Source organism: Microtus oregoni, unplaced genomic scaffold, assembly GCF_018167655.1.
Source record: "Microtus oregoni isolate MIOR12 unplaced genomic scaffold, Mior012 000069F_ref0000032, whole genome shotgun sequence".
NCBI classification, from domain to species: domain Eukaryota; kingdom Metazoa; phylum Chordata; class Mammalia; order Rodentia; family Cricetidae; genus Microtus; species Microtus oregoni.
In genome coordinates, this window is record NW_024543976.1 from 7,207,459 (window position 1) to 7,231,820 (window position 24,362).

At 43.3% G+C, this 24,362-nt stretch overlaps 1 protein-coding gene and 1 non-coding gene across 2 annotated transcripts in view; one reads left to right on the forward strand and one right to left on the reverse strand.

Annotated features, from left to right (window-relative positions):
• Window positions 1-24,362, reverse strand: part of LOC121440668 (coiled-coil domain-containing protein 192-like) — a 196,126-nt gene that overhangs the window by 50,912 nt on the left and 120,852 nt on the right. The window contains 1 exon segment of the mRNA XM_041641464.1: window positions 13,444-13,576. Within this exon segment, the coding sequence (XP_041497398.1) occupies window positions 13,444-13,576 (133 nt within the window).
• Window positions 11,209-11,316, forward strand: LOC121440690. Its single transcript, XR_005973378.1, has one exon. It is a non-coding gene; the product is annotated as a U6 spliceosomal RNA (small nuclear RNA).

Here is a 24,362-nt window from a genome sequence, read left to right on the forward strand (position 1 = left end):
TATATGTTTGCCCAATTTACATGCTTACCAACAATGCCTAACACTCCTTTGTACACATCCTTCCTAGCATCCATTTCTATTTCTTGACAATATCTCTTCTGACTGGGGAGAAAAAAACTCAACATGGTCTTAATTTGCATTTACCTTACACTTAAGGATATTGAGCATCCTTTTACATTTATTGACTATTTGTATTTTATCTGTTCAGTACTGGATATTTATTTCATTAACCTCTTTATTGACTGAAATAAGGGGTTTTTTTTTTTGTAGCTTAGTTTTTGACTTTCTTGTGTATTTTGGGTATTAATCCTGTCAGATGTATAGTTAGTGGAGGTTTCTTTCCACTTTGTAGCCCGTCTCTTACCAGCCTTCCTTGTTTTGTAAGTCTTCTAATTCCATGCACTCCCACTTGCGAGTTCTTGGTATTATTTCTTGAGCTACGGGGGTCATGCTCAGACATGCTTCGCCTCCGCCTAGACCTTGAAGAACGTTGATTATATTGTCCTCTAAAAGTTTCACTTCCGGGATTATGTTAATGCCGTTTGTGTGTTTCAAATGGATTTCTCTCTACAAGCTCAGAGACAGCGATGTGACATCATTCTTCTCCATGGAGATATGCAGTGTTCCCAGGGCCATTTGACGAAGGGGCCAACTTCCATCCGATGCGTGTTTTTGAAATCTCTTTTGACGTCTTTGGGAGTCAGGCACCTGTGCTTGCGTGGGTTTACTTCTGGATCTGTCTTCATCTGTTTAGTTTATCTGTGTATCTGTTTTTGTTCAATTCCACATGGTTTTTGTTCCTAGCATTGAATTCAGGAGTGGTGATATCCCCAGAGACATCTTTTGCTACACAATTGTTCTGGCGATTTGGGACTTTTCGTGCCTCCATGCAAATTTTAGGATTTCTTCTCCTGTTTTATTTATTACTTCCTATGAATAATTTTAGAATGTTGGTTGGGATTGGGTTAGATCTTCAGATCATGTCTGGTAATACAGTCAGTGTCTCACTTCACAAGAACAGGAGGCCTGCCTATCTTATACCTACCATCTTCAATTTCTTTCTTCGGGGTTTTTTCTTTTTATTTTATTTAAAAACAAAACCAAAAACATATATTTTTTTCATTTTACATACCAATCCCAGTTCCCACTCCCTCCCCTCCTCCTGTTCCCTTCACCCACCCCAGTCCCATCCACTCCTCACATTGCTTTGAGGAAGGATCAAGGCCCTCTCTACTACATCTAGACTGAGCAAGTTATCTCTCCAAAGAGAATGTGTTCCAAAACCTAGTACAAGCAGTAGGGATAAATCCTGGTCCCACTGCCAGTGGCCCTATAGTCTGCCCCAGTCATACAACTGTCACCCACATTCCGAGGCCCTCGTTTGGTCCTATGCTGGCTCCTTCCCTGTCCAGCTGGAGTTGGTGAGCTTCCATTAGCTCAGGTAAGCTGGTTCAGTGGGTGAACCATCATGGTCTTGACCTCTTTGCTCGTATTCTCACTCCTCTCAATCTTCAACTAGACTTTGGGAGCTCAGCCCAGTGCTCTTCTGTGGCTCTCTGTCTCTATTTCTGTCAGTTGTTGGATGAAGGTTCTATGGTGACATTTAAGATAGTCATTAATCTGGCTACAGGGCAAGGCCAGTTCAGGCACCCTCTCCACTATTGCTTAGGGTCTTAGCTGGCGTCATCCTTGTGGATTCCTGGGAATTTCTCTAGTGCCAGGTTTCTTGATAGCCCCATCATGGCTCCCTCAATCAAGATATCTCTTTACATTTTATGGAATAGTTTGAGGAGCATTTGTTGCTAATTCCTTAAATTTCTGATAGAATTCAGCTGTAAATCTATCTGGGCACAGACTTTTTTAGTTAGGAAAATTTCATTATTGCTTCAATCGTATTGCTTATTGCAGATATTTTTAAGTTGTTCATATTCTCTTGTTTTAATTTGGTAAGTTATATGTGTGTAGAATTTTAACCATTTCTTCTAGAGTTTACAAGACTTAGAACATAAATTGTCAAAGCAGGTTCTACTAACCCTCTCATTTGATTGGTGGCTATCAGACTATCTCCCTTTTTGTCTCTACTTTTACTAAATTGCTTCTTCCTTATCTTTCTTTTGGTTAGTTAGATTAAGGTTTTTTAAATTGTGCTTATCTTTTCGACAAGTCAACTTTGTTTCATTAATTTTTTTTGCTGCTCTTCTCATTTGCATTTCACTAATTTCTGATATTTGTTATCTCTTTTCCATTTCCTGGTTTGGGGTTTGGCTTGTTTTTGTGTTTATAAGATTTAAGGTGTCTTAGTTACTGTTCTATTGCTGCGATGAAACACCAGGACCAAGGCAGCTTATGCAAGGAAGGATTTAATTGTATTGTTTCTGAGGGCTAGTCCAAGACTCTCATGGCCGGGAGAACAGCAGCAGGTGGGCCTGGAACTAGGGCAGTAGCTGAGAGCTTCCGTCAGATGTAAAAACAGAAGGCAGAGAGACAGCAAGACTGGGCCTGGTGTGGGCTTTTGAAACCTCAATCCCCATCCCCAGTGATACACCTCCTCCAACAAGCCCACACATCTTAACCATTCCAAAATGGTCCAAGCATTCAAATATATGAGACTATAGGGGCCATTCTCAATCAAACTACCATGGTGTAGGGGGTACCCAGTAAGTTACTTATTTAAGATTGTCCTAATTTTTTTTTTAAATACAGACATTTAGAGCTAAACTTTCCTCTTAGGACTGCTTTCATTATATCCCACACATTGTGGGATACAATGTACATCTCCTGGTACATTGCAAATGAGCTGCCTTGCAAAAGAAACTTAGCTACTTGGGATAGCCATCCCTTACTACCGTGTGTGGGACCTAAGACCCTGTAACTAGCAGATAAAAGCACTTTGAAACCTGTAAACTCAGGCAACCACTAACTTCCACCAACACAAAAGCTAAGAAGCCATCAGAGATTTCTCCACTATAGCAAACCTCTGATACCCCCACCAATGTAGTTTGTTGGGAGCAGTGAGACCCCAGATCCTGAATTTCTTGTAATCCCCTGATCTGAGTGCCTACAGCTGCTCTGAGCAGGAGCTCCTGATGGCAGGAGAGTGGTTTCTGGTGGGTTTGGCTGGGGCTTGTCTATCTCTATATAATCTGCCCCTGAACACAATAAAGGGGGCATTCTTGGGGAATTCAAGGATGACCCGTGTAGCTGTCTGTGTGTGTGTGTGTGTGTGTGTGTGTGTGTGTGTGTGTATTTTAACCTCCAGCCCCTTGCCCGAAGCTCGTGAACTGGGTGCCAGAGCACAGAGCGCAGACACCGGGGTGCGGTGGGCAGCAGTAGCTGACTTTTATTTTGTTACTAAAACTTTATGAAACAATTTCCATGTTGGAACATAAAATTTGGGGTGACCTAAACCTGTGTTCCAGGGCCGTGATCACTCATATTTGACAAATCAGAATTAACTATCTCTTCTCCCCTTTGGGGCAAAAGCTGGGTTTCTGGCCTCGCCACCAGTCAGCATTCCAAGATGGAGCAGGGAAGGGCTCTTGAGCCCCCACCTCTGCTTACGGAACTGTAGACAGTTGATAGCAGCTAGAGAAGGGAGAGTGACTGACCCCACGCCCGGGAGTGTTTGAGTGGCATAGATTGGATATAGTGAGTTGTAAAACCCCAAAAAGGAGAACATGAAAGGGAGAGAAGTTGTGGGGAAAAGGGAACTGAATATGAGAAAATCACACTAGGTATCTATGAAATTCTTAAACATCTAATTTAAGTTATTCATGCATATGTATGTGTGTACACGTAATAAAAAGTATTTGTTTTGTCTCTGAGGACGCAGGTATTTCTTCCGTGTGTACATATATGTGGTACATATACACATTTTCTTCCCTACTATCTTTTGCATCCTCTCCTTAGCTTCAGAAATTTTCTTTTCTTCAGTTGTAGCTGACAGTTTATAGTAATTCAAGTTCAGATTGTGGCAAGGGACCCTTACTTCCTTTAGCTGGCAGACTCCTTTTAAAATTCTCTAGACTGTGGACAGGGCTCCTTCCTTGTTTCTTAGGAATAGGTGTGGAAGGTGTGGCCCCCAGAGCACATCTGGGCCATGCTTTGTGGATCAGTCGACCCTTGGGCCCCACTGGAGGGAGAATCCACAAGTAGGACAACCCAGAAGGTTGCCCTGCTCTGTGGCAGGTGGGTCTGGGGAGATAGAAAGCATTTGCTGAGCAGTGGGAAGGGCTTGTCTTCTAGGTCCTATCTATCCTGACAGCATGGGCTGATACGGGTTCCTGGGATCAGCCGCACCCTAAACAAATTTCACAACCCCCTTCCTTGTTCTCTAGTCTTTTTTCTTCTTATCCTCCTCTTCCTTCCTGTCCCCTTCCCCTCCCCTCTCCTTTCCTCAGCCCCTCTCTTTCTTAAATAATCCCTGTACTGGGTGTGTAGTCCAGAGCCCCACACTGGTTTGGTGGTGCTCTATTCCCGAGCAATAGCGCTGTGTTTCCATCTTCTTTATTTCTTGGTATGCACTCTGTGTGGCTGTATTTGATTGGGAAAGTCGAAGGAACAGCACGGTAGTATGATGCAGACGACATGGCTTCCAAACCAACACTTCTTTCTAGACCGACACGTATGCACACGGCTAGCTATACATTTAATAAATAGACCAGGGTGCACGTCCCATTCCATCCCAGAAGGAAATACAGAACGCCCTTCCACTTGCCACACTGTTTTTGTTTTTGCATTTTTGATCTTTCATAAATTTGATTTGATGACACCCTGTCCCCCCAAAACATCTTCTCTTTAAGCCAACTTTACCCACATGGCCAATGTTATTAATATCTACCTTCAGTGTCCTATTAGGAAGCTGCAAGTCCCTGAATAAAAAAAAAAAAATCCGGAGACATTCCTGGGGAGCCAAAGAAGAGGACACGGCTAATGTTCTCTGCTTTGTCAACAAGAAGTTTAAAGGAGGACAGCTGCCTCAGGTTTGGACAATTGTTTGCAGCCCCAAAGTGTCTGTATCATCCGTCTGCTGTTATTTAATGAAGGAGTGCTGGACCCTGCTGGGTACATTTCCTGGAAGAAAGCACCTTCCTCCTCTGCCAGTAGCAGCAGCAGCAGCAACAGCCTTCCCCAGCACTGTGCACAGCACAGCGGGGACCACAGTGAAATTGGAAGCCTCTGCAAGAGATCACGGTCCCATTCCCATTCCCACGTGCCTTGTCTGACATTTAGCTAATGCTTGCCCTTTCATCCAACCTCTCTGAATATAGAACCCAAGAGACTTAAAAAAAAAAAGGAAATAAAACATTCCTCAGGGATAGACAGAAGGAAGGGAGCACTGTTTCCTGATGATGGTGTACTTCCAAAATTAGTCTCACAAACAAAGGATGGAGGGGACCTTGACATCACCGAATTCCCACAGCGAATGTAGCTACAAATGCCGGCCCCCAATTGAGAGCTTTGGAGTGGATCTTCTTACCTTTTGTTCATTAGGAAAAGAAATAGATTTCCAGAATGTTCATAGAGGAAGAGCCTGGATAAACAGCAATGAAACTGATGAGCAGCAAGAGAAGACGAGGTGTTCCTTGCTTACAGGACAGTGAGTGGCTCTCCTCCCTCCTTTGATGAGATTTAACTAAAGGAAAGCATAGGGACATGACAGATGCACTTCTCTTCAGACACTCTTTATCTGACTCCCTCCCTGGCTCTTGCCCTCTGGTGCATGGCTCAGGTGCCAACTACAGCAGCAGCCTGTTGCCTGGGCCACAGTAATCCAAGCAGTATCAGTGCAGTTTTAGTGTTATCAATTCCTTCTCTGACATTTCTCTACAGACTCTCAAAAAGAAACCCGGCTAGATAGAAGAGGATACAAAGTAAGGCTTTTTGGTTATAAGCACCACAATCCAATGCTCACTATCTCTAGGAAAATTGAGAGTATCAGTTTAGATCGGCATGTATGCTAGCCAGAACTGAAGGGAACCCTCGGTGAAGGCAAAGAGCTTTGGGGCCGCAGATGAGACACAGATACGGAAAACCCTTAGACAATCTTCTCAGAGGCCAGGGGCCAACTTCCAGAGTAATTAGCTCTGGGGTTTTTCTGTTTACCCCTGTCAACTGAGCTCAAAATTCCAGGTCCTAGGAAAAGCAAATGTGACTGGCTAACCTACATGCGAGCTCTTCACAAGGAAAGAGACACACCTTGCCTGCCAATTTCTCAGAACTATGGAGAATAGGATAGGAGAGAGGTCCCTCAAGAGAAACCATACTCCGTTAGAGAATGGAGCGGAAAGCTGTTCAGCTCAGGCTGAAACAGCAGATGGTGAACACAGATGGCGAGCCAGGACCACTTGGGAACCTGTTCCTAGCCTATGCCTGCCATAGATGAGGCCAACACCCACAGAGGAACTGGCTGAGCAGTTCCCAGGCTCTTGGCTCAGCCTCCACGCTTGCTTTGGTGGCTGAAAATTTGTTTCCTGCTCCAGCTGATTTTATTTCCATTTCTGTCACTTGCAGCCAATAAAATCCTGATCTATACCTAGTTTATAGGTCGGTGCCTTTTAGGCCTGGAGGTCTCTGGAGCATCAATTTGAAAAGGAGCGCTATCTTTAATTTTTGCCTAATGGCTGCAGTATTTGATAGAGCAACACTTGTTTCTTGGGATCTTGTGCAATGGATCGCTCAGCTTCAAGAAAACTCTTGGGGCCAGTGCTGAATCTCCTGGAGATTTCCAAAACCAATGAGAAGGCTTTGGCTTTGGGGCTCAATGGGTCTGTTTCGGGATGAGTTTAGTGGACAGAGGAGACAGCCTATCAGACAGTATCTAAAGGAACCCTGTTTCTGTGAGGCACATATTAAACCCCTGAAAAGCCTGTATTGGGAAGTGCTTGCTGGATGTTATCGTATCTCTGCTTTCTCAAATTCTCTGCTGTCCAGTGCTGGCTTTTACTGACACATACAAAAGACTCCATTTCAGAGGAGCTTCTGTCTGAGAAAATTCTGTGGCAAGTGTGGGGGGGACTTATGCCTGCTGGGAGAGAAACGTCAGTTTTTGCTTTTCCTAAAGTCTTTATTTTTTTTTTTTAGTCAAGATAAAGACATCCTATGTGGTCACTAGGGATGTAGGCTGCCTAACTATCCTCAGTAGCTTTTAGAGCGAGCCCTTTGCCATCTAATGACACAGGTGTTCAGCAATGCTTCTTGAAAGATTTGCAAATGGTTTACACAGTGAGATCCCAAGGTTGGCCTGGTCACGTTTTGCTCAACTCTAGGTAGACTGGTAAGATAGGATCCTGTAAAGAAGGTTGTCTGTAAGGCTTCTTCTAGTCAAGCCCTTGGTTTCTGGTCTGGGGAACAACAGCTTTTGGAAAAGGTGTAGAGGAAGATAGAGTGGCATTGCTCCAAATCTCTACACACCAGGCAGTTACTCAAGTGGAGCTCAGTCCAGTATGTTCAAAATGACCTCTCTCTAAATGCTCTTAATTCTACCAGGTTAAGATGTACTTTATGCCCAATGTTCTTTCTTTGGGATATACTTGTAGACTTGGTAGGGTTGGTAGTTATTATACCTTGGAGGTGGTTTTTAAATTGCTATTTGTTTGACTATAATTGAAGTTAAACCAACAGATTATAATAAAGCATAATAATCATTTCAGATGGGCCTAATGTATAAACTGTATTGGGGAATTGCCATGTCTAGACTTGGGACATTTTCTTCATCTCCTAATCCCTAGTTCTGTAACTCCCACTTGCAACAGGAGCTTTGATCTGGAAGATATTTGCAAAGACAGAGGAACATTGGAGAGGAAGTTTAGTCTGAAGCACTTGGGGTAAATGATTCCCCTTCAAACACTTTCACTTAGTTCTGGGGTGGCAGCAAAGCAACTTCTCTCCACTTCCTGAAGGACATAGAAAGAAAAGCAGCAGTTTGACTTTCGAAAGTCATGGGGTGATTTGTCCAGTGTTGAAACTGAAATGTTACTTCTATCACAAGTCCTCACCCCCAAATGTGGCTGCCTCTAGGCAGATACTGAATCTTCCCAACGTCTGCACTAGGATATAGCAACATCATCTAGAGCATGTCCTTCTCTTTGTTGGTTTGGTTTGGTTTCTTTGTTGCTGTTTGTTTTTGTTTTGTTTGTTGAGACAGGGTTTCTCTGAGTAGCCCTGGCTATCTTGAAACACTATAGACCAGGCTGGCCTCAAACTCACAGAGATCTCTGCCTGACTCTGCCTCCCAAGGGATTAAAGACAGGCACCACCACCACCTGGTAAGAAGGTCCTTTAAATGGGAGTAAAGTTAAAATATGGCTTAAGAGTTGATACAACTCTCACTTGAGGGGCAGATCCAATCAAGTAGTGCATCATAACAAAAATTAATTAAAAAATTAAAATACAACAAAAACAAAGAGTATATCCCTTTAAGGAAGCAAGCTTAAAATACATGTTCTGGTTACAGAGAGAAACCTTATATGACATCAAGTAACTACATCCAATCAACAACAGGATTGGGTGGGAAAGGTGTTTTTTAAAGTAACTTGGGTGAAAATTGGTAAAGCACACACCCACACGTGTTTCTAGGGAGTGTTAGATATGAGGATGCTAACTGAACCAATGGTTTAACCCATTGCTGCAATCCAGGTGGAACAGACCTTTAGAGGGAAGTAGAAACTGTAGGAGGAGGGGCCTGGTTCGAAAACCTAGGTCACTGGGAGTGACTTTGAGGGCTGACTTGGCCTGGCCACTCCCTTGTTTGCTTTGCTTCCTGTCCACCATCCAGTGAACAGCAGTGGAGACAAGATTCTGCCACCATGATGTTTCCACCACAGGCTCAGAAACCAAGGAACCAAATGGGGCTGAGTCTTTGGAGACAGAGCTGAAACAAAACTTTCCCTGTCAGGTATTTTCATCACGCTGACCTTCTTCACCAGTGAGTAAGCCTTCTGTCTTCCTAAGGCAAAGAGGGAAGAAGGCTGATTCCCACACACTGCAATTTAAAGAATAGACTCCCTCAGACTTTGAAAAACCTAGCACACTGGGACTCCGGTGCTACTGACAGACAACAAAGCTGTAAGCACTTCAGGAGCAGGTTCTGGAAACGACAGAAGGAATTTGCTTTGGGTTGTGACTATGTACACAAAATAAAACCAGCAAATACTAGGGCTATGAGAAGCCCGCTGGGCTAGGTTTCTCTCTCCTCTCCTCTTCTCTCTCTCTCTCTCTCTCTCTCTCTCTCTCTCTCTCTCTCTCTCCTAAGCAAGGGTGTTTTATTCTCAGCTGAACTCCTGTGTATGAAGAAAAACAGTTTGGTATCTCACTGTTCTCTTAAGTCAAGCATAAATATGCTTAAGATATTCCTAATATTCTGGGATATTCCCTGATCAGAAGGTCCAAAAGGTGACCTGGTTGCTTAAAAAAAAAAAAAAAAAAAAAAGCAAACAAGGGAGAAATGGCGTTATTTGGATAGCGGAGATGTCTGTTTTATTTGGAAATAGTCCATTAATCTGTTAGACTTGTAAGGATGGGTTTGTCTCTAACTGAGAAGTCGTGCCGTGGTAGTCCAGTGACATGAACTGTTACAACCAACACTTTCCCTTCCCTCAGTGGGAATTGTTATCAAAAGCAGGCCACTGTTGAGGGTGGCCACCCCATCACTCACAGAGGCTGGAAGGGGATGTCTTTCCCCAAACTGTTTGCTACATCTCCAAAGGGGTCTAAAATACAATTGGATAGTTGTTTCTTGGACCATAAAGGCCTTCTGCTCATTGATTAAAAAAATCTACTTTTAAAGTATAAATGTCCCAGGGATCGATGACTCAGTAAGTATTTCATTCTATTTTAACTTGACCACTGGCTGATAGTGCATTGACACTGGGCTGTCTTTCTCCACTCCAGTAAGGCATAGCCCCTCCTTACATCCAGCTCTATGCTTTCCAGGGGCAGCTGCCAGGCAGAGGACTCTTTCTCTCCCCACTTGCTTTTCCTCTACCCTGCCACCCAGTGGAATGTGCCTGAGCTAAGCTAATTCATCCATCATCCCGCAGCCCAGGCCATACAGGGATATCAGCGATAGGTATCCCAACTGAAGCCAGATAGCCTTCTCCTCAACTAGAACTGCTAGGGAAATGTTTGCTTTCTACTTAACAGAGGTGATAAGTGCATCTCCCCGCTGCTTACAGTCAGCTTCTACCCTCTACTGACATCTAACTTAAAACCGAGAAGACTGGGTGCAGAAAGAAGCAGAGATGAATGAGAAAGGGTGCCCTGAGGGTACCCGAGACTCCACTTCTTTAGCTGATACTCTTCTCTTTCTTGGTTTGTTTCCAAGAATCACAGATCATCCTTTCTCCTTAAGCTCTTATGCCCTGGGTATCTGCCACTTGGTCTGAGAACCCCAAATAAACATTTTACAAAAAACGCCCCAAGAAAACTGGGGAGGACATAGTAGTGTGAGTCTAAAAATGTGTGTGTGTGTGCGTGTGTGTGTGTGTATGTGTGTATGTGTGTGTGAGAGAGAGAGAGACAGAGAGAGAGACAGAGAGACAGAGAGAGAGACAGAGAGAGAGAATTAATTTCTTACACATAAGCCATTGTGTACTAAGCGATCCTGGATACCCTTTCACACAATGTTGAAGAGATTCTGAGGCGTGGCAAGGTGACCAGGTGTTTGGGAATGCCAAGTAATATCAGTCTGGGACCACCATGAACTTGACAATTCTTCTCTTAGACTGTGGAGTTCAGGGTAAGGCTTCACAGTAGGGACTGACTGATGAGTTAGAACATGCAAATATTGACTTAAGAAGGAGTGAAGAGGTGGCTCAGAGGTTAAGAGCACTTACTGAGCTTCCAGGGAATCTGGGTTTGATCAGGTTTGGTTCCCAGCACCCATATGGCAGCTCACAACAGCCTAAAACTCCAGTTCCAGGGGATCAGGCACCTGCAGGTTCCCAAAGATATGTGGTACATATATTCATACAGCCTCACACACATTCACATAAATACAATAAATCAATCTAAAGAAAAGAATCGGAGTCAGTTCAGTGATTCGGTTTCCTCACCAAATAAGACAAGCAACTTGCCCGACCACAATAGGCTTACAATGGCTGCTAAATTTTTATTTATTTTTTATCAGTGTATCAAATAAAAAGGGTTACCTTTTATTACCTTCCCTTCAATATTATTAAAATTTTGACCTATTGGAGTATCCAAGAGGCACTCACTTCAGAAGCATGCAGACTAAAACTGGAACTGTACATGGAAGATTAGCATGCCCCCTGAACGAGGAGGATATACAAAGTTCATGAAAGACCCCACATTCTTAAAAAAAAAAAAACGTGCTTTGTTTGAAAATGTCATCATGATGTCTAACAACTTATATGCTAATTAAAAACAAATAATTAAAAATAAACTATCCAAGAACCCAATTTATTACTAAAGGGCACAAAGTACCATTTTAACCAAAATGGAAAGATTTGTAAGTAGACAGCTTACAGTAACACTTTGGCAATAGGTTTTACCAAGCAGCTTAAAGGTGGCAAGGTTTTGTCAAGTGAGATGGAGCCATTCCTCCCGTGTTCTACGATGACTGATGGCTTCTTCTACATGACCATTGGAACTCTGGGACAATGTCGAGTAAAGACTGTTAAGCTGACAACATTCTCTAAAGGATTTTGTAAGAACTTGTGTTGGTCAAAAGACAATTTAAAAGACTTCTTTCTATGCTCTTTTGATGAAAAAGAAAGTAGCTGCCCTTTGACATGTGTTCCAAGGTGACGTTGTGACATATCAGTTGCATTCTGGGAAATCGATGTTCAGAATTGAAACTGAAAACCAGCCAGGCGGTAGTGGTCCACACCTTTAATCCCAGCATTCAGGAGGCAGAGGTAGTAGGGTCTCTCAGTTCAAGGTCAGCCTGGTCTACAAGGCAAGTTCCAGGACACAGAGAAATCCTGTCTGGAAAAACCAAAATGTAGAAAACCAAATTCATAACAAAAGCTTTACCATGCAGTCAGGCTGCTGGGAGTGTCCTTTTTGTGAAGCTGCCATGTCGCCCACTGCTTTCTCCTCCATTTGTTCCCAAGCTGCTCCTCTTTTTCCAGAATTAATTATGAGTAAGAAAGGAAGCCAGAGTAAGAGCAATGACATGCTCCTGGCCTGGCAGGGAGAGCACACAGCAAATAAAGACCCCTGGGGACCAGAGCTTAGCCTGAGATCCAGGGTCAGGGATGAGCAGCTGTATACCAGTGAGAAAATGTTCTTGGTCTGTCAAAGCCAAGAAGTGCACCTGCTTTAGTAAACCATGCTACCTCCCCAAGACTGCTTGCTCCTTTCTAACCCAGGGCTGAGTTAGTCACCATCTCTGACCTTCTTTTGCTCTACTGGAGTCTAGGTATACACTTGACCATTGCTCTGAGAAGAAACATACATTGAATTCTTGGTAAACAGCTTAGCACATACTACTGAATATTACCTTGAATTATTGCCAGTGAAGACAACTTGAGGGGTTTTATTTTGTTTCTCCCCCTCTGGTGTGTTTATAGCTTCTGTAGTTCTATTTTTTTTTTTCTAAATCAATGTAAAGCCAAGAATGGTCGTCCAGGCCTCCTTCATAGCATCTAAAGGCTCAAAAGTTCAAAGCTAACTTGGGCTTTGTAATGAGACTCCCCCCATTTCAGATATCACCACCACAAAACCCTTTACCAGTGAATGTAGAAGGACCTGAATTTGGAGCCTTACCACCCACATAAAAAGCTGAGCCAAGTGACACATGTCTATAACCCCTCCAACTTGCTCGGCCACTCAGCATAGCTGAAACTGACTTTAGTTTCAGTGAGAGACCCTGTCTCACAAAAAAAAAGGAGGGAAGCAATAGAGAAAAGCTCTTGATATCAACCCTTCGCTGTCAAATGAACCTGTACATATACATGCGCCCACACATCTATATAGCTGTTAAGACTGTTCCAAATTACCCAAGATTTCATTCCCAAGTACCATTCCCTGTTGTTTCTGGCTTTATTCATCGGCTGACAAGAAAAGAATGTCTTCATTCCTTGTGCCCTCTTGGCCTACCAGCACTGCTAGTCCTACTCTAGAATCCAAAGCCTTGAAGTGCTCTGTCTTTCTCATGCTCTGCCCTTCCCTTTCTGCCACCCAGTTTAGCCAGTGACATTTCTCAGATGCTTGTCAGCCCAGCTCTCCACATACAGAGACATCCCCTCTGTAACCGCTGATTCACTGATTCATTAGCTCTGTCAAAAGGGCAAAGGAAATCCTGCCTGGAGTTCACAAATCCTGGGCTCATGTGTTGTCCAACTGAGCCAGACCAGCATCTAGGCCAGGACGCTACCAGGCACAGGACCTAGCATTTGGTTTTGCTGCCATTCAATGTGCATGCATCACCCAGAAAGAGGAGCCAATGTGCGCTTGTCACGGGGTAATGATACTGACCTCTAGGGCAAGGCCTTCCTTCACAGAGTGACTTTATCTTCTCATTGAGTTCCAGGACAGTAATGGCAGCCTCTTGCTTAGCTATTGCCAAGTCAGTCTGTAGCTTTTTCACTGCCTTTTTGTGCTTTAGTTTCTTAGAAAAAAAATAAGAATTTTCTGTCACTGGAGATGGCAGATGCATCAAAGAAATAAAAGGAATTAATGGCGGCTGGGTAAGCATTGCTTCTTAAGTCCTGATTAGTGGAAACCCTTCATCTGAGCCCACTTTCTCCATCAACAGCTCTCTTTACTTTCTGGAGAGGGAGGGGTTCATCTGGATCTATAACCCACCTGTGGTTTGGATGCCTTGAATTAGAAAAAAACGCTATTTGTCATTTAGCATTTACTACCAGGATGCTAATGCCTCTGAGTATCAGGTGTCTATCCCAACCTGTAAGCAGATTCATGAGAGAGGATCAGAGCCCTCATTAGGAGTCTTCTCTCCTCTGACACTTGAATTTTATCTGCATTCAAAGAAACTCTGGAATGCATGTGGCTACCAGGAAGAGCAGAAATGTAGACGTTTGCAGATACTTATTGTGGCGTGTATAGAGGGAACATGGTCAGGTCTACATCTTCCTGGGAACTCTACTGGGAAGTATTTACACAATGGAAGGATTCACAAGGAGCCTTTATGGATCTCAAGGTGGATTTGATTTGTCAGAAGCAGCCTCATCTGCAGAGTTGGAGGCAGTTTGTTAGAACAAGTGCCGTTTTCGCACGTTCGTGTTGCTTTTGGGTAGCTGCCTTCCCCCTGGAGAGCTCCCCTTGCCAAGTCTTTGTGGCTGATAATTAAGAAGCCCAGAGAATGAACAAAAAACAGTTCTTGTCAGACACAAATCTTGAGATATGGAAAGGAATGCTCACCAGGAAAAAACCTACTCTTGTCTGGCCTCTGAAGGGTGTGCACTCAGGCGCCAGGGAGTCAGTCTCTTGGTGTAAAAAGCCAGTGAGCTCAGCTAGTGGAACACAGGGTTAGAGAGACACAGCTTTCAGGTTCTAAAGATGGGTGACGAAGTAAGGGATGCAGCTCAGTGGGAAAGCAGACACATGAATGCAAGGGTTCCCTAGCTAGCATGAAAAAGCAAAATCAAGAGTAGATTGCCAAGTTTGGCACGGTCCCCCATGCCTGCAACCCCAGCAATCCCTGGGAAATGAAGGGAGGAGCAGCAACAGGGTCAAGGTTATTCTTAGCTACACAGCAGAGATCAAAGCTGGGGTGGAGCTACAGGAGACCATCACTAGAGAAATCAAAAACAGAGAGGGACTGCTTTTGAGACTTAACACACGATGCGAACACCACAAAATCTTAACTAACAGCATCACGATGGCTAAAAGCCAAAGAACAACTCAAAGGAATAGTAGGTAGCAAAGGGGCCTTTCTCCAGGGAATCGGAGAGCTGGCATATGGCAGGGCTTGCCCTTGGTGGTCCATGGCCCAGGCACGCTGATTTCACAGCAGCCTTCCTCATCTCATTACGACACACTCCCTAGATATCAGGAACTGCACTGGGCTGGCTGCTGAAATCAAGACCAGTCCAGCCCTGTAGTTTCTCCCTTTCTTCTGAGTGTCCAGTCACTAAAACCATTCATGATTCACCTTGGGAAACTGATTGGTTCCCGAAGAGACTGCGCTGAGCAGGGAGAGTGTCAGGAAACGTGCTCACAGTTGTTAAATTGTCAGGCAGATTTGCTATCTCCTCTCAGGAGCTAGCTTGAGCCAGTTCGTTCCTAAAGACCTTGTCCACCCCAAGCCCGCAGCAATGGCGTCTGGGCGCGGGGGCGCTGGGTTTTGGCTCCTTTCCCTCTTGCTATCTCAAGAGTATCCCCACTTGGGTTTTCACCATGCCTTTACAGCTTAGAACGCTGGAGACAGAAGAAAATGGACACGAACACTGAAGAAGTGCGGATGACGAAGAGATGTCCAACAAGAGGGGAAAAGAAGAGAAACGATGGAAAAGAAGAAGAAACACTAATAAAGAGGGGCGTGGCAAAGCACCCAGGACAAGATGGGCCGACGGGGCCAGCCACACTGACATGCGCAGAACAGCAGAACGAGTGATGAACTGGGAGAGAAACAACAGGAGACACACCGAGGGGCCGAGCGAGAGCTCTGGATTTATTCACTGCGACAAGGCTCCAGTCCCTCTGCATGCTTGGAGTTAATAAAGATATCGAGGATGAATTAAGAATTGAGAATTTACTTTCCTCGTGATGCTTTTTCTTTTTTTAAACTTTCCCTTTTTTTGAAACAAGGCTTTGTTGTGTATCCCGGGATGGCTTCAAACTCGAGATCTTACTTCCTTTATAGATGTGTGAACACTGAAAATTCTTAATCGTCTATATTCACTTTCTTAAGCCACGTTAAAACTGTTTAAAGGTAAGTATTTTTCTAGAAACTCTTCTTAAAGTAGGCATTGCTCATAGGTAAACAAAAATCATAAACAAAGGCAACCTGTGAGAGTTGGTGAACTATAACAGGAACTGACATGATATTCCTCTGTTAGAAAAGTCACACTGGTATTTTGACAAGGCTGCAGAATGCAGGAACCCAAGGTATAGACAAAGTGCCTCTCAATAGCGACTCAGACTTCCAACCTTCCCCCCTCCCCTTTGGTTTTAGTTTCATTTCTTGGTGTTTGAATTCAGATCCTTGAATGCACTAAGAATGCATCCACCTCTAAGCTCTGCCCCCAACCCCTCAACTATTCATTCAAAATATTTTACTTTAACAATATACAACTTTAAGACGATATTGTTTTCCTCTTCTGGAGTTACGTGTCAACCTTTTCATATTATTATAACATTTGTCTGCTTGCCTTATGACCTAATAGGGAAGTTGAGGCTGTTTTGTTTGGAGACAGCGGTATCCAAGGGCAGTCATGACAGTTGACTCCAGCTATCGGAGGGACTATTGGAGGGGAGAGGAAGTTGAGTCAAACCGTGCTGTTCTAGAGATACCATGAAGAACAATGGGGAGAAAACATGAGGAGGCAGGTCTTGGCAGGACATGAGAAAACACTCCCCAACAATCAGAACTGCCTCTATAATAAGATAGGATGGGTCCTGGCGAGGACCTGGCGCCCTGGGAATGATCAAGTAGAGGCAGGAGGAACATCCCCAGGCAAGCCCGCCGTAACTCTGGAAGCTGGGTCAAGAGGTATTTCTGGGTTTGGCTCACCCCCCAGTTCTTTCCCTCTCTGGCCCCTCCTACTCACAGAAAGGGCACAGGGCAGATATGAAGAGCCCAGCCTCTGAAGCCTGGGGAGCTATTAGAGTCGCCAGGGACATTTTAAAGACGATTCTTGTTATTTGTGAGAAACTGGTTAAGAAGGCCTGCGCTTCTTTTAGAGTGTGAGGATGATGTGACCCAAAACATTAATTTTGTTATTTAGCTGCAGAAGCAAAGGTTAGGGGAAGTTAAATTTACAATAAAAATTGAACAATAACAACCACCAAAAAAAAAAATCTAGATTGGTTGTCTAGGTTTCTATGGTAAGGTTTTGGTTAATTTCGACAGTATTTAGAATAGATTAACATCCTCGTCTTTTTTCCTCCATCTCCAGACAGAACGGCCGTGTGTGTTACTAATTCATAGATTTAACGAAGCCCTTTGTGCAGTTTGAAAAATTCAGTTTGCCAATGTGTTTTGTTAGTCAGGGACATCAGATGATTTCAACAATGATAATATTTTCCTTTGCTTTTCTTGGCATTCACTCGCCAGGCAACCTAAGTTTTGTACTTGAATCTGATGGAGTCTGTTGTGGTCTCCCTAGTAACCAGGGACTCTCTTTAGTCATCACCAAAAGCATAGCAAGGCTTCTATTGCTTGGAGCTAAATCCCTATTACTTTCCTGCTTTCCTATTTCTCCCAAAGGGTGGAAAGAGGGAGGAAATCATGCCTTTGTGCAATGTTTTGAAAAGGAAATATTTATCTGCATCATATTGCTGAATGGCTTGCCTTATAACAAGTCAAGAAATAGCCGGGGTATTATTTATAGGGGAGTTTCAACCCAGAGCTCTCAGTGGTATTGTCAATTTCTGGGGGTTTCTACATCTTGTGAATCGAGGTCTCGTACTATGCAGCTGGGCCTTGTCACTTAATGGTCATGAGAAACTGGGCTGGCCACATGTCATTGGCAAGCTGCATCCCTACTGTGGTGATCAAATGACATAGTGTGTAGATGTACACCCTACTCTCTGTTTGCAGTAATGTGTTTTTATCATTATCCTTTGAAACATGTAGGACACATGTTCGCCCTTCACGAACATATGACCACATCTTTGTAAAAGATGTCTTTTTTTTTAATACTTTATAACAAGTAAATCTGTTCTTATTTGGAAGTAAGAGTTTCCTCTTTATAATTATCAGCATGGTTGCCTTGATTTCCTTGAGGATAGACAAAATTTAATTTAAATGCCCTGAAAATAGACATATGAATGACTTGATCCTCTCTTCAGCCAGTGCTGGCCTGATGCCGGGGTGAAGTCAGTGGCTGCCTGTGTGAAAGGGGCCGAGGAGTGTTCTAAAGGTCTAGTCCATATTCCCACGGTAACACTCTTGTCTCTATGACAACGAGTATTTCCCCCATGTCTGAAACCTGCCTGGCTCATCCCACCTTCATTTCTTATATCCCAAAGATGAAAGTGTTGTCTACAGTTGACCACTAATAACATGCTCACTGCCAAGGGTGTAGGATGGAACTGGATTTGAATGCAGGGCCACGTTTCTCCTCTCACTCCTTTCTCAGTTAATAAAGCAGTGAAAGTATAGTAGCGCTTGGCTTAAAAGTCAGCTGTGCCTCTTCTCGTGTGTCTTTACTCGTCACGGCCCCAGGAGACCATCTCAAAGTCTAGGGACAGCAACCATGTGTTCGGTGTAAGGTTCTTCCCAACCCATGCAGGCCGTGTTCAGAGACTCTTTTATGCCTCCTTGCAAACATGCTCTCCAGTGTGGTGATATTTCATTTGTTTTTTAATAAATAAAGCTTGCCTGAAGTTCAGAGAGTTAAACAGCCACACTGATCAGCCTTATAGACCAGGCAGTGGGGACACACAGCTTTAATCCCAGTAGCCACACTAGTTGTCATAGAAACAGGGCAGTAGTGGTGCATGCCTTTAATCCCAGCCCTAGAGGAATATAAGACGGGAGGAGACAGCTCTCACGCACAGTCTCATTCTGAGATTCCTGGAGGCAGGATCACTGTTTCAGACTGAGGTAGAAGAAAGAGACAGTCGCTGGCTGTTTTGCCTTTTGACTTTCAGGTTGAAGCCCGATTTCTGTCTCTGAGTTCTTGTTAATTGTGCTACATTCCAGCCCTTAACCCACATCCCCACTACTCATTGGTGGAACCTACTTGTCACTCAACTTATGTCTCTCCAGGTAGATGAGATAGCTGTGTTGTTGAAGTACTAAGAAGGACTTGAAGCAAGGTCCTTAATGATTTTTTTTCAACAGCAATGGGAGGCATTGTTAGATAATAGTGTCATTAATATTTTTATAAGTTAATTAAATGTAATTTAACACTTATATAAATCAGTGGCTTTGAAGTAGTATGGGAAGGCATTTATAAGGTGGCTGCTGTGGTCACTCCTAGAGAGCCTAGAAATTAAATGAAATGTTTGATAAACCCAGCTAATAGCAATGCAGGCAAGTTGTTGTTAATTTCTCTCTGTTGCTCAGGGGATTATCATCACCTTTATTTACTTAGTTAGTTATTTGTTTGCAGGCACACACCATGCATTTCTGAGTCAAATGGCATGCTAGAGAAGGTTAATCAAACGAAACTTTCCTACAAAGCATTTCAAAGTGAAAACACAAATAAAAGCTGATTAGTCTTGCTCCATTTGGCCAGGTATCAAGGAAGAGTTGATACCCAAAGTATTATTGCTCAGCAAGGCTGTCACCACGCACCTATGCCTGTACAGACTCTGGTAGACGCCAAGAGAGTCAGGTTCAAAAATCAGAACCAACATTTGTGTCTAGCTCTTTCCAGTACCCCTCCCTCCCATTCCGTTACTTTTACTCATCTCATTTGATGGCCGAAAATCTACACAGTGCATTTTAATTACTCCCCAAATTTAGTAAGGCTGAGATTTCCAGGGGCAAAGCAACCTTGAGAATTCTGCAAACGCCTGAACTGTGCAGAGGAGGAAGGGCTGCCCTAGAGTAAGAACCAGGTCGCAATTCTTTTTCTTTGTGAGAAAAACAACTATTAGAGACACAAGAGGATTTCCAGTTGATATCTTAGCTTCCAGAATCCCAATATAAGTGTCCGTTTAATAGAAATTACAGATGAATAGAAACCAAAGCAGTATTGTGCACTTTGGAGAGCATTTCCATGGCAAGGGAATATTTTCTAACCAAAGAATTGTATTAAATCTTTGCACTAAAGACAATAAGCTGCCGTTCCCTTCCTGTGGCATGCAGCCCATTGCCGGGAATTTTCTAGAGAGAAATGAACACGTATTGACCCTCTGCAGCACACCAGACATAGCTCGTGGAATTTCATATTCTTTGGCTCATTTCATATTTATAGCCACCCAGTGAAATTAGACTATTGTTATTCTCATTTTAGACACAAGTACTGAGTCACAGAGAGGTTAAAGTCGGTTGCTCAAAGTGTGCAGATCCAAATGCATGTGGACAATTTACGCTCTCCTGTCTATCACTAGGGAAAACTGGGACACAGTCCTCTGAGTTGTGCCTAGCATGGAACATTTCACAGTCTACACCTTTCTAATGGGAATGGAAGTGGTGTGTAGCTCCTGACTGTAGAATTCTGACACTGTGAACTTGACCTGAGAGTGAGACCTAGGAAGTCATATTGGACCCTCAAATCCTAGAATAACATAGACTTGGACTTTTCAGAGCCAGAGGGCCTGACTTTTCATCTCTGTCCCTCTGCTTTGCCAGTTTTATATTGCTTTCTGGCCAGAAGAGCTTAAGAGCAATTGAATAGGTATATGATTGGCACTCAGAGCTGTACCTAAAATCCCTCGAGTCTATGGCTCCAGTATCAGAAACAGCGGGACTTCAGGTGGTTAGCCTGCTCTTAAAGCATTCTTTATACAGTTAGCCAGTGAATGCACATGAGTATGTGCTCACACACACACACACACACACACAGAGAGAGAGAGGGGGGGGGGAGAAGAAACAGAGAGACAGAGACAAAGAGAGAGAAGAAGGGAGGGATGGAGGGAGGGAGAGAGAGAGAAGAGAGAGATAGAGACAGAGACAGAGAGAGGGAGGGAGGGAGGGTAGGAGAGAGAAAGAGAGAGAGAGAGAGAGAGAGAGAGAGAGAGAGAGAGAGAGAGTTTGCTCATGATAGAAAGGAGAGTCTAGGCAACCAACTTTTTGGTAGCTTAGAAGAAATGAGTTCTGGGATAGACTGTTTTCCTATTCTTCTGGGGACCCTGAGTTCAGAGCCCAGACTGCACACTCTTCACCACAGGAACCAAACAGGGTCAGTCTCCATCAGCAAACTTGCTCTTACAGCGCTCAGCTATATGCTATGCTGTACTGTTAAAGATGTTCTGAGACCAAGGGGTAGGTCTGTCTGCTCTTTCACTGTGTGATACAGCCTCAGTTTTCCTACCTAGAAAAGATCAATCAAACTGACAGGATTTGTGAAAAAGAATCTACTGAATGATAGCTCTGATTTTGACTGATCCCAGCAAGAAGAAAGCAAAGTGTTTAAGGGAATCTTGCCCAAAGAAAAATGTGGGCAGTACAGTACCACAAAAGCCAAGTCTACTTGGTCTCAGCATTTCAAACCACACCCTATGAACAGAGAGAAGTGCATTGTCACACCTAACAGAGCCTGGTAGGAAACTCTTTCCCAGTCCAATTCTCCCCGGGGATAGAGAGAACCCAAAGAGCCCCAGCTGTACATGAAGCAATTTCATTTTCTCAGCCCCACCTCTACAGGTGCTGGGATCATTAGCAAACAGCCCCAAGTGACGTGGGTGGAAAAGAACAGAAACCCGAAGCGATTATATACACGGTGAAAATGAATTCCCTTATCTGCCTGTGAGAGAGATGCTAAGTTCCTCTAACATGATTACAAAACAACAAAGCACTTTGCTGTGTGATTACTTCACAATTGGGCTGATTCTGTTTTATCTTTTTTTCTGGATTCAGCACTCCATTTGAACTTGAGGAAAGGTGTCTTTCTAGAAGGGAATGGATACTATTGATCACCTGCGACCCCTCTTGACTCCTAAAGCCAAGGGGTACATTCAAGGGCTGGAAAAATCAAGATCCTAAGCATTGAGCTGCTTCAATGACTTTTAAGGCTTCTTCCTGTAATTCAGACGGCATAATTAAGTTAATAATCCCAGCCAACAACTCTTTGTTTTTTCTCAAGGCTCGCTTTGTCCCCAAAGTGGTAAGCAACAGATGGCACCTGCACACTGAGTGCTAGTGGTGACCCTAAAACAATTCTACAATGGTCAAGAAAGTCAAATAGCAAAAGAGAAAGCAGTCTTAGGATGGGAACAGCACCTGTGCAGCATGAAACACCTGCAAATACTACACAAGAGAGAGAAACTACGTGGGGGCATTTTCTGCAGTGTATATTGTTTCCCCATGCCAAGAAATATTTCAAAACGTTTATCACTTTACAACAGAAATCCTCCAGGCTCTCATCTGAGAAAGCTTTTATGTTAAAAGTGTGTAGGGCTTAATGGTTTAAAAGTGCAGGGAAGTTTATTAATTGAAAGTATAACTGACTGCATTATTATTTTGAATTTTGATTTTTTGCAAAGCACAATTTCTGAGGTCCTAATCAATTCTTGGCAATGAGTCATCCTGGTACATGATTTTAGAGTAAAATCTGCTTAGTAGCCACAATTAAATCCGTAATTTGTCAATTCCTTAATTTTTCAATTGCTTTAATCTGATGTGTCTGGAACAAAAATAGTTGTACAGGGGACAACTATTCAGATTTCCCCTAATGAACTAAAAACTTACATTTCATTATAAGTGCTCTCTGAAAGTAGAGTGGCCTCACCCAAGAGAGAATTGTGAGCACTGTAACGCACAAGTGGAGTACCTAGAGAAGATCATAGGTGATGTAACGCACATCTGGAGTACCTAGAGATGGTTGTGGGCTGTGTAGTGCACATCTGCAGTACATGGAGATGACCATGGGTGGTGAAATGCACATTTAGAATTCCATCTTCTTAGAAGACTCAGTAAGGAAAGTGAAATGAGTCTAGAGTTCAGGGCCAGCCTGGGGAATGCGAGAGAGAGAGAGAGAGAGAGAGAGAGAGAGAGAGAGAGAGAATGGAAGAAATCACCCTGCTTATCATTCATTATGTTGATGGAAAGTTGTTATCTCTTCTCTGTAGAAACAGCTCAGCACTTGGGAAAAAGGTCTCAACATGCAGCTATAACTGCAACCCTAAGTTGTTTTATTCCTTTATTCCTTATCTTCAACATCCCAGCTATGACTCTAGTCGCATATATATATATATATATATATATATATATATATATATATATATATATCTTTCCATACTGTTTAGAGAAACTCTCTGGTTCATATCATGAAACCACACTTATTGGCATTGAGACTAAAATATTGGGATTTATGCATAGTTGCTTGAAATAGTGCTTGAAACAAGTTACTTTCAGAATCTTCTCTGTATACATATTGGTTTGCACACCATGACCTGATAAAAATCTCTGGATTGAGTGTGAGGAATGGAGGGGAGGTAAGGTGTGGTGGTGATGTAAACTTCTGCTTTGGAGGTATTAGCAAGTTTCAGATTGCATATTTTAACAAGTCTAAACAAATGCCCTTGCTAGAAAACAGTTCGTCAGATAGAAATTATTCCTCGGATCTGTGGGTCTCCAGGGTCTGCCTCACTTGTTACTCCACTCTCTACAAAGCGCCTTTGCTAATTTCATTATAAATCTAACAGGGAGATGATTGTACACGAATCTGATCTCCCTGGTAAAGATCTGTGACTAACTGTAGGAATCATGGCCAGTAGGTTTCTATGCTTGTTCTCATCAGCACACCATCCTCTCAAATGTGCCAGGAAAACAGTAGGGAGGGGAAAGTGTGAACTTGGCTAAGTACCACTTGCCACATCTCTCTTGTGTCAAAGTTTCCCAGAGTCTGAGATAATAAGATTTAGGGATACATATGCCAGCTGTTTGTCAATAAAAGGTTGACGATGTCACAACAGACTCATGATAAATTGCCTGTTTTTTTTTTTCTTGACCCAGAAAGGTTCACGTGTGCTGGTACATCTTGGTTATCTTAGTACAACTATAACCTACAACAACTAGGAAGAGGGAACGTCAATTGAAGAACTCGCTTCCAACAGATTGGCCTATGGGCAAGCTTATGCGCATTTTCATGATTAATGATTGAGGTGGGAGGGCTCTGCCCACTGCGAAAAGTGCCACACCTAGGCAGGTGACCCTGGATTGTATAAGAAAGCTGGTTGAGCAAGGCATGAGGAGCAAACTAGTAAACAGTGTTTCTTATGGCCTCTGCTTCAACTTCTGCTCCAGGTTTCTTTCTGTTTTTGCTCTTCTGCAAGATGATGGAGTGTAGGCTGTACATTGAAATACATCCTTTCTTCTCCAGGTTGCTTTTTGGTCACGGTGTTTATAACATCAACAGAAAGCAAAATAGAATACCATGGGAACCATATTGGCTGAGTTTGATTTGAATTTGAACTTCCAAATCATCAGAAATTGAAATGCCTGGTGCCTAGGAATACATCCCTGAGGGACCCAAGACTGATTCTGAAACTCTAGTATGAGAAGGAAGGCTGACACAGGGCCAGCCAGTCAAGCATTGATGAAGTCAAAATTCAGGGTATGCCCAAGAATGAATAGACGAACTAGATGCCTCTTT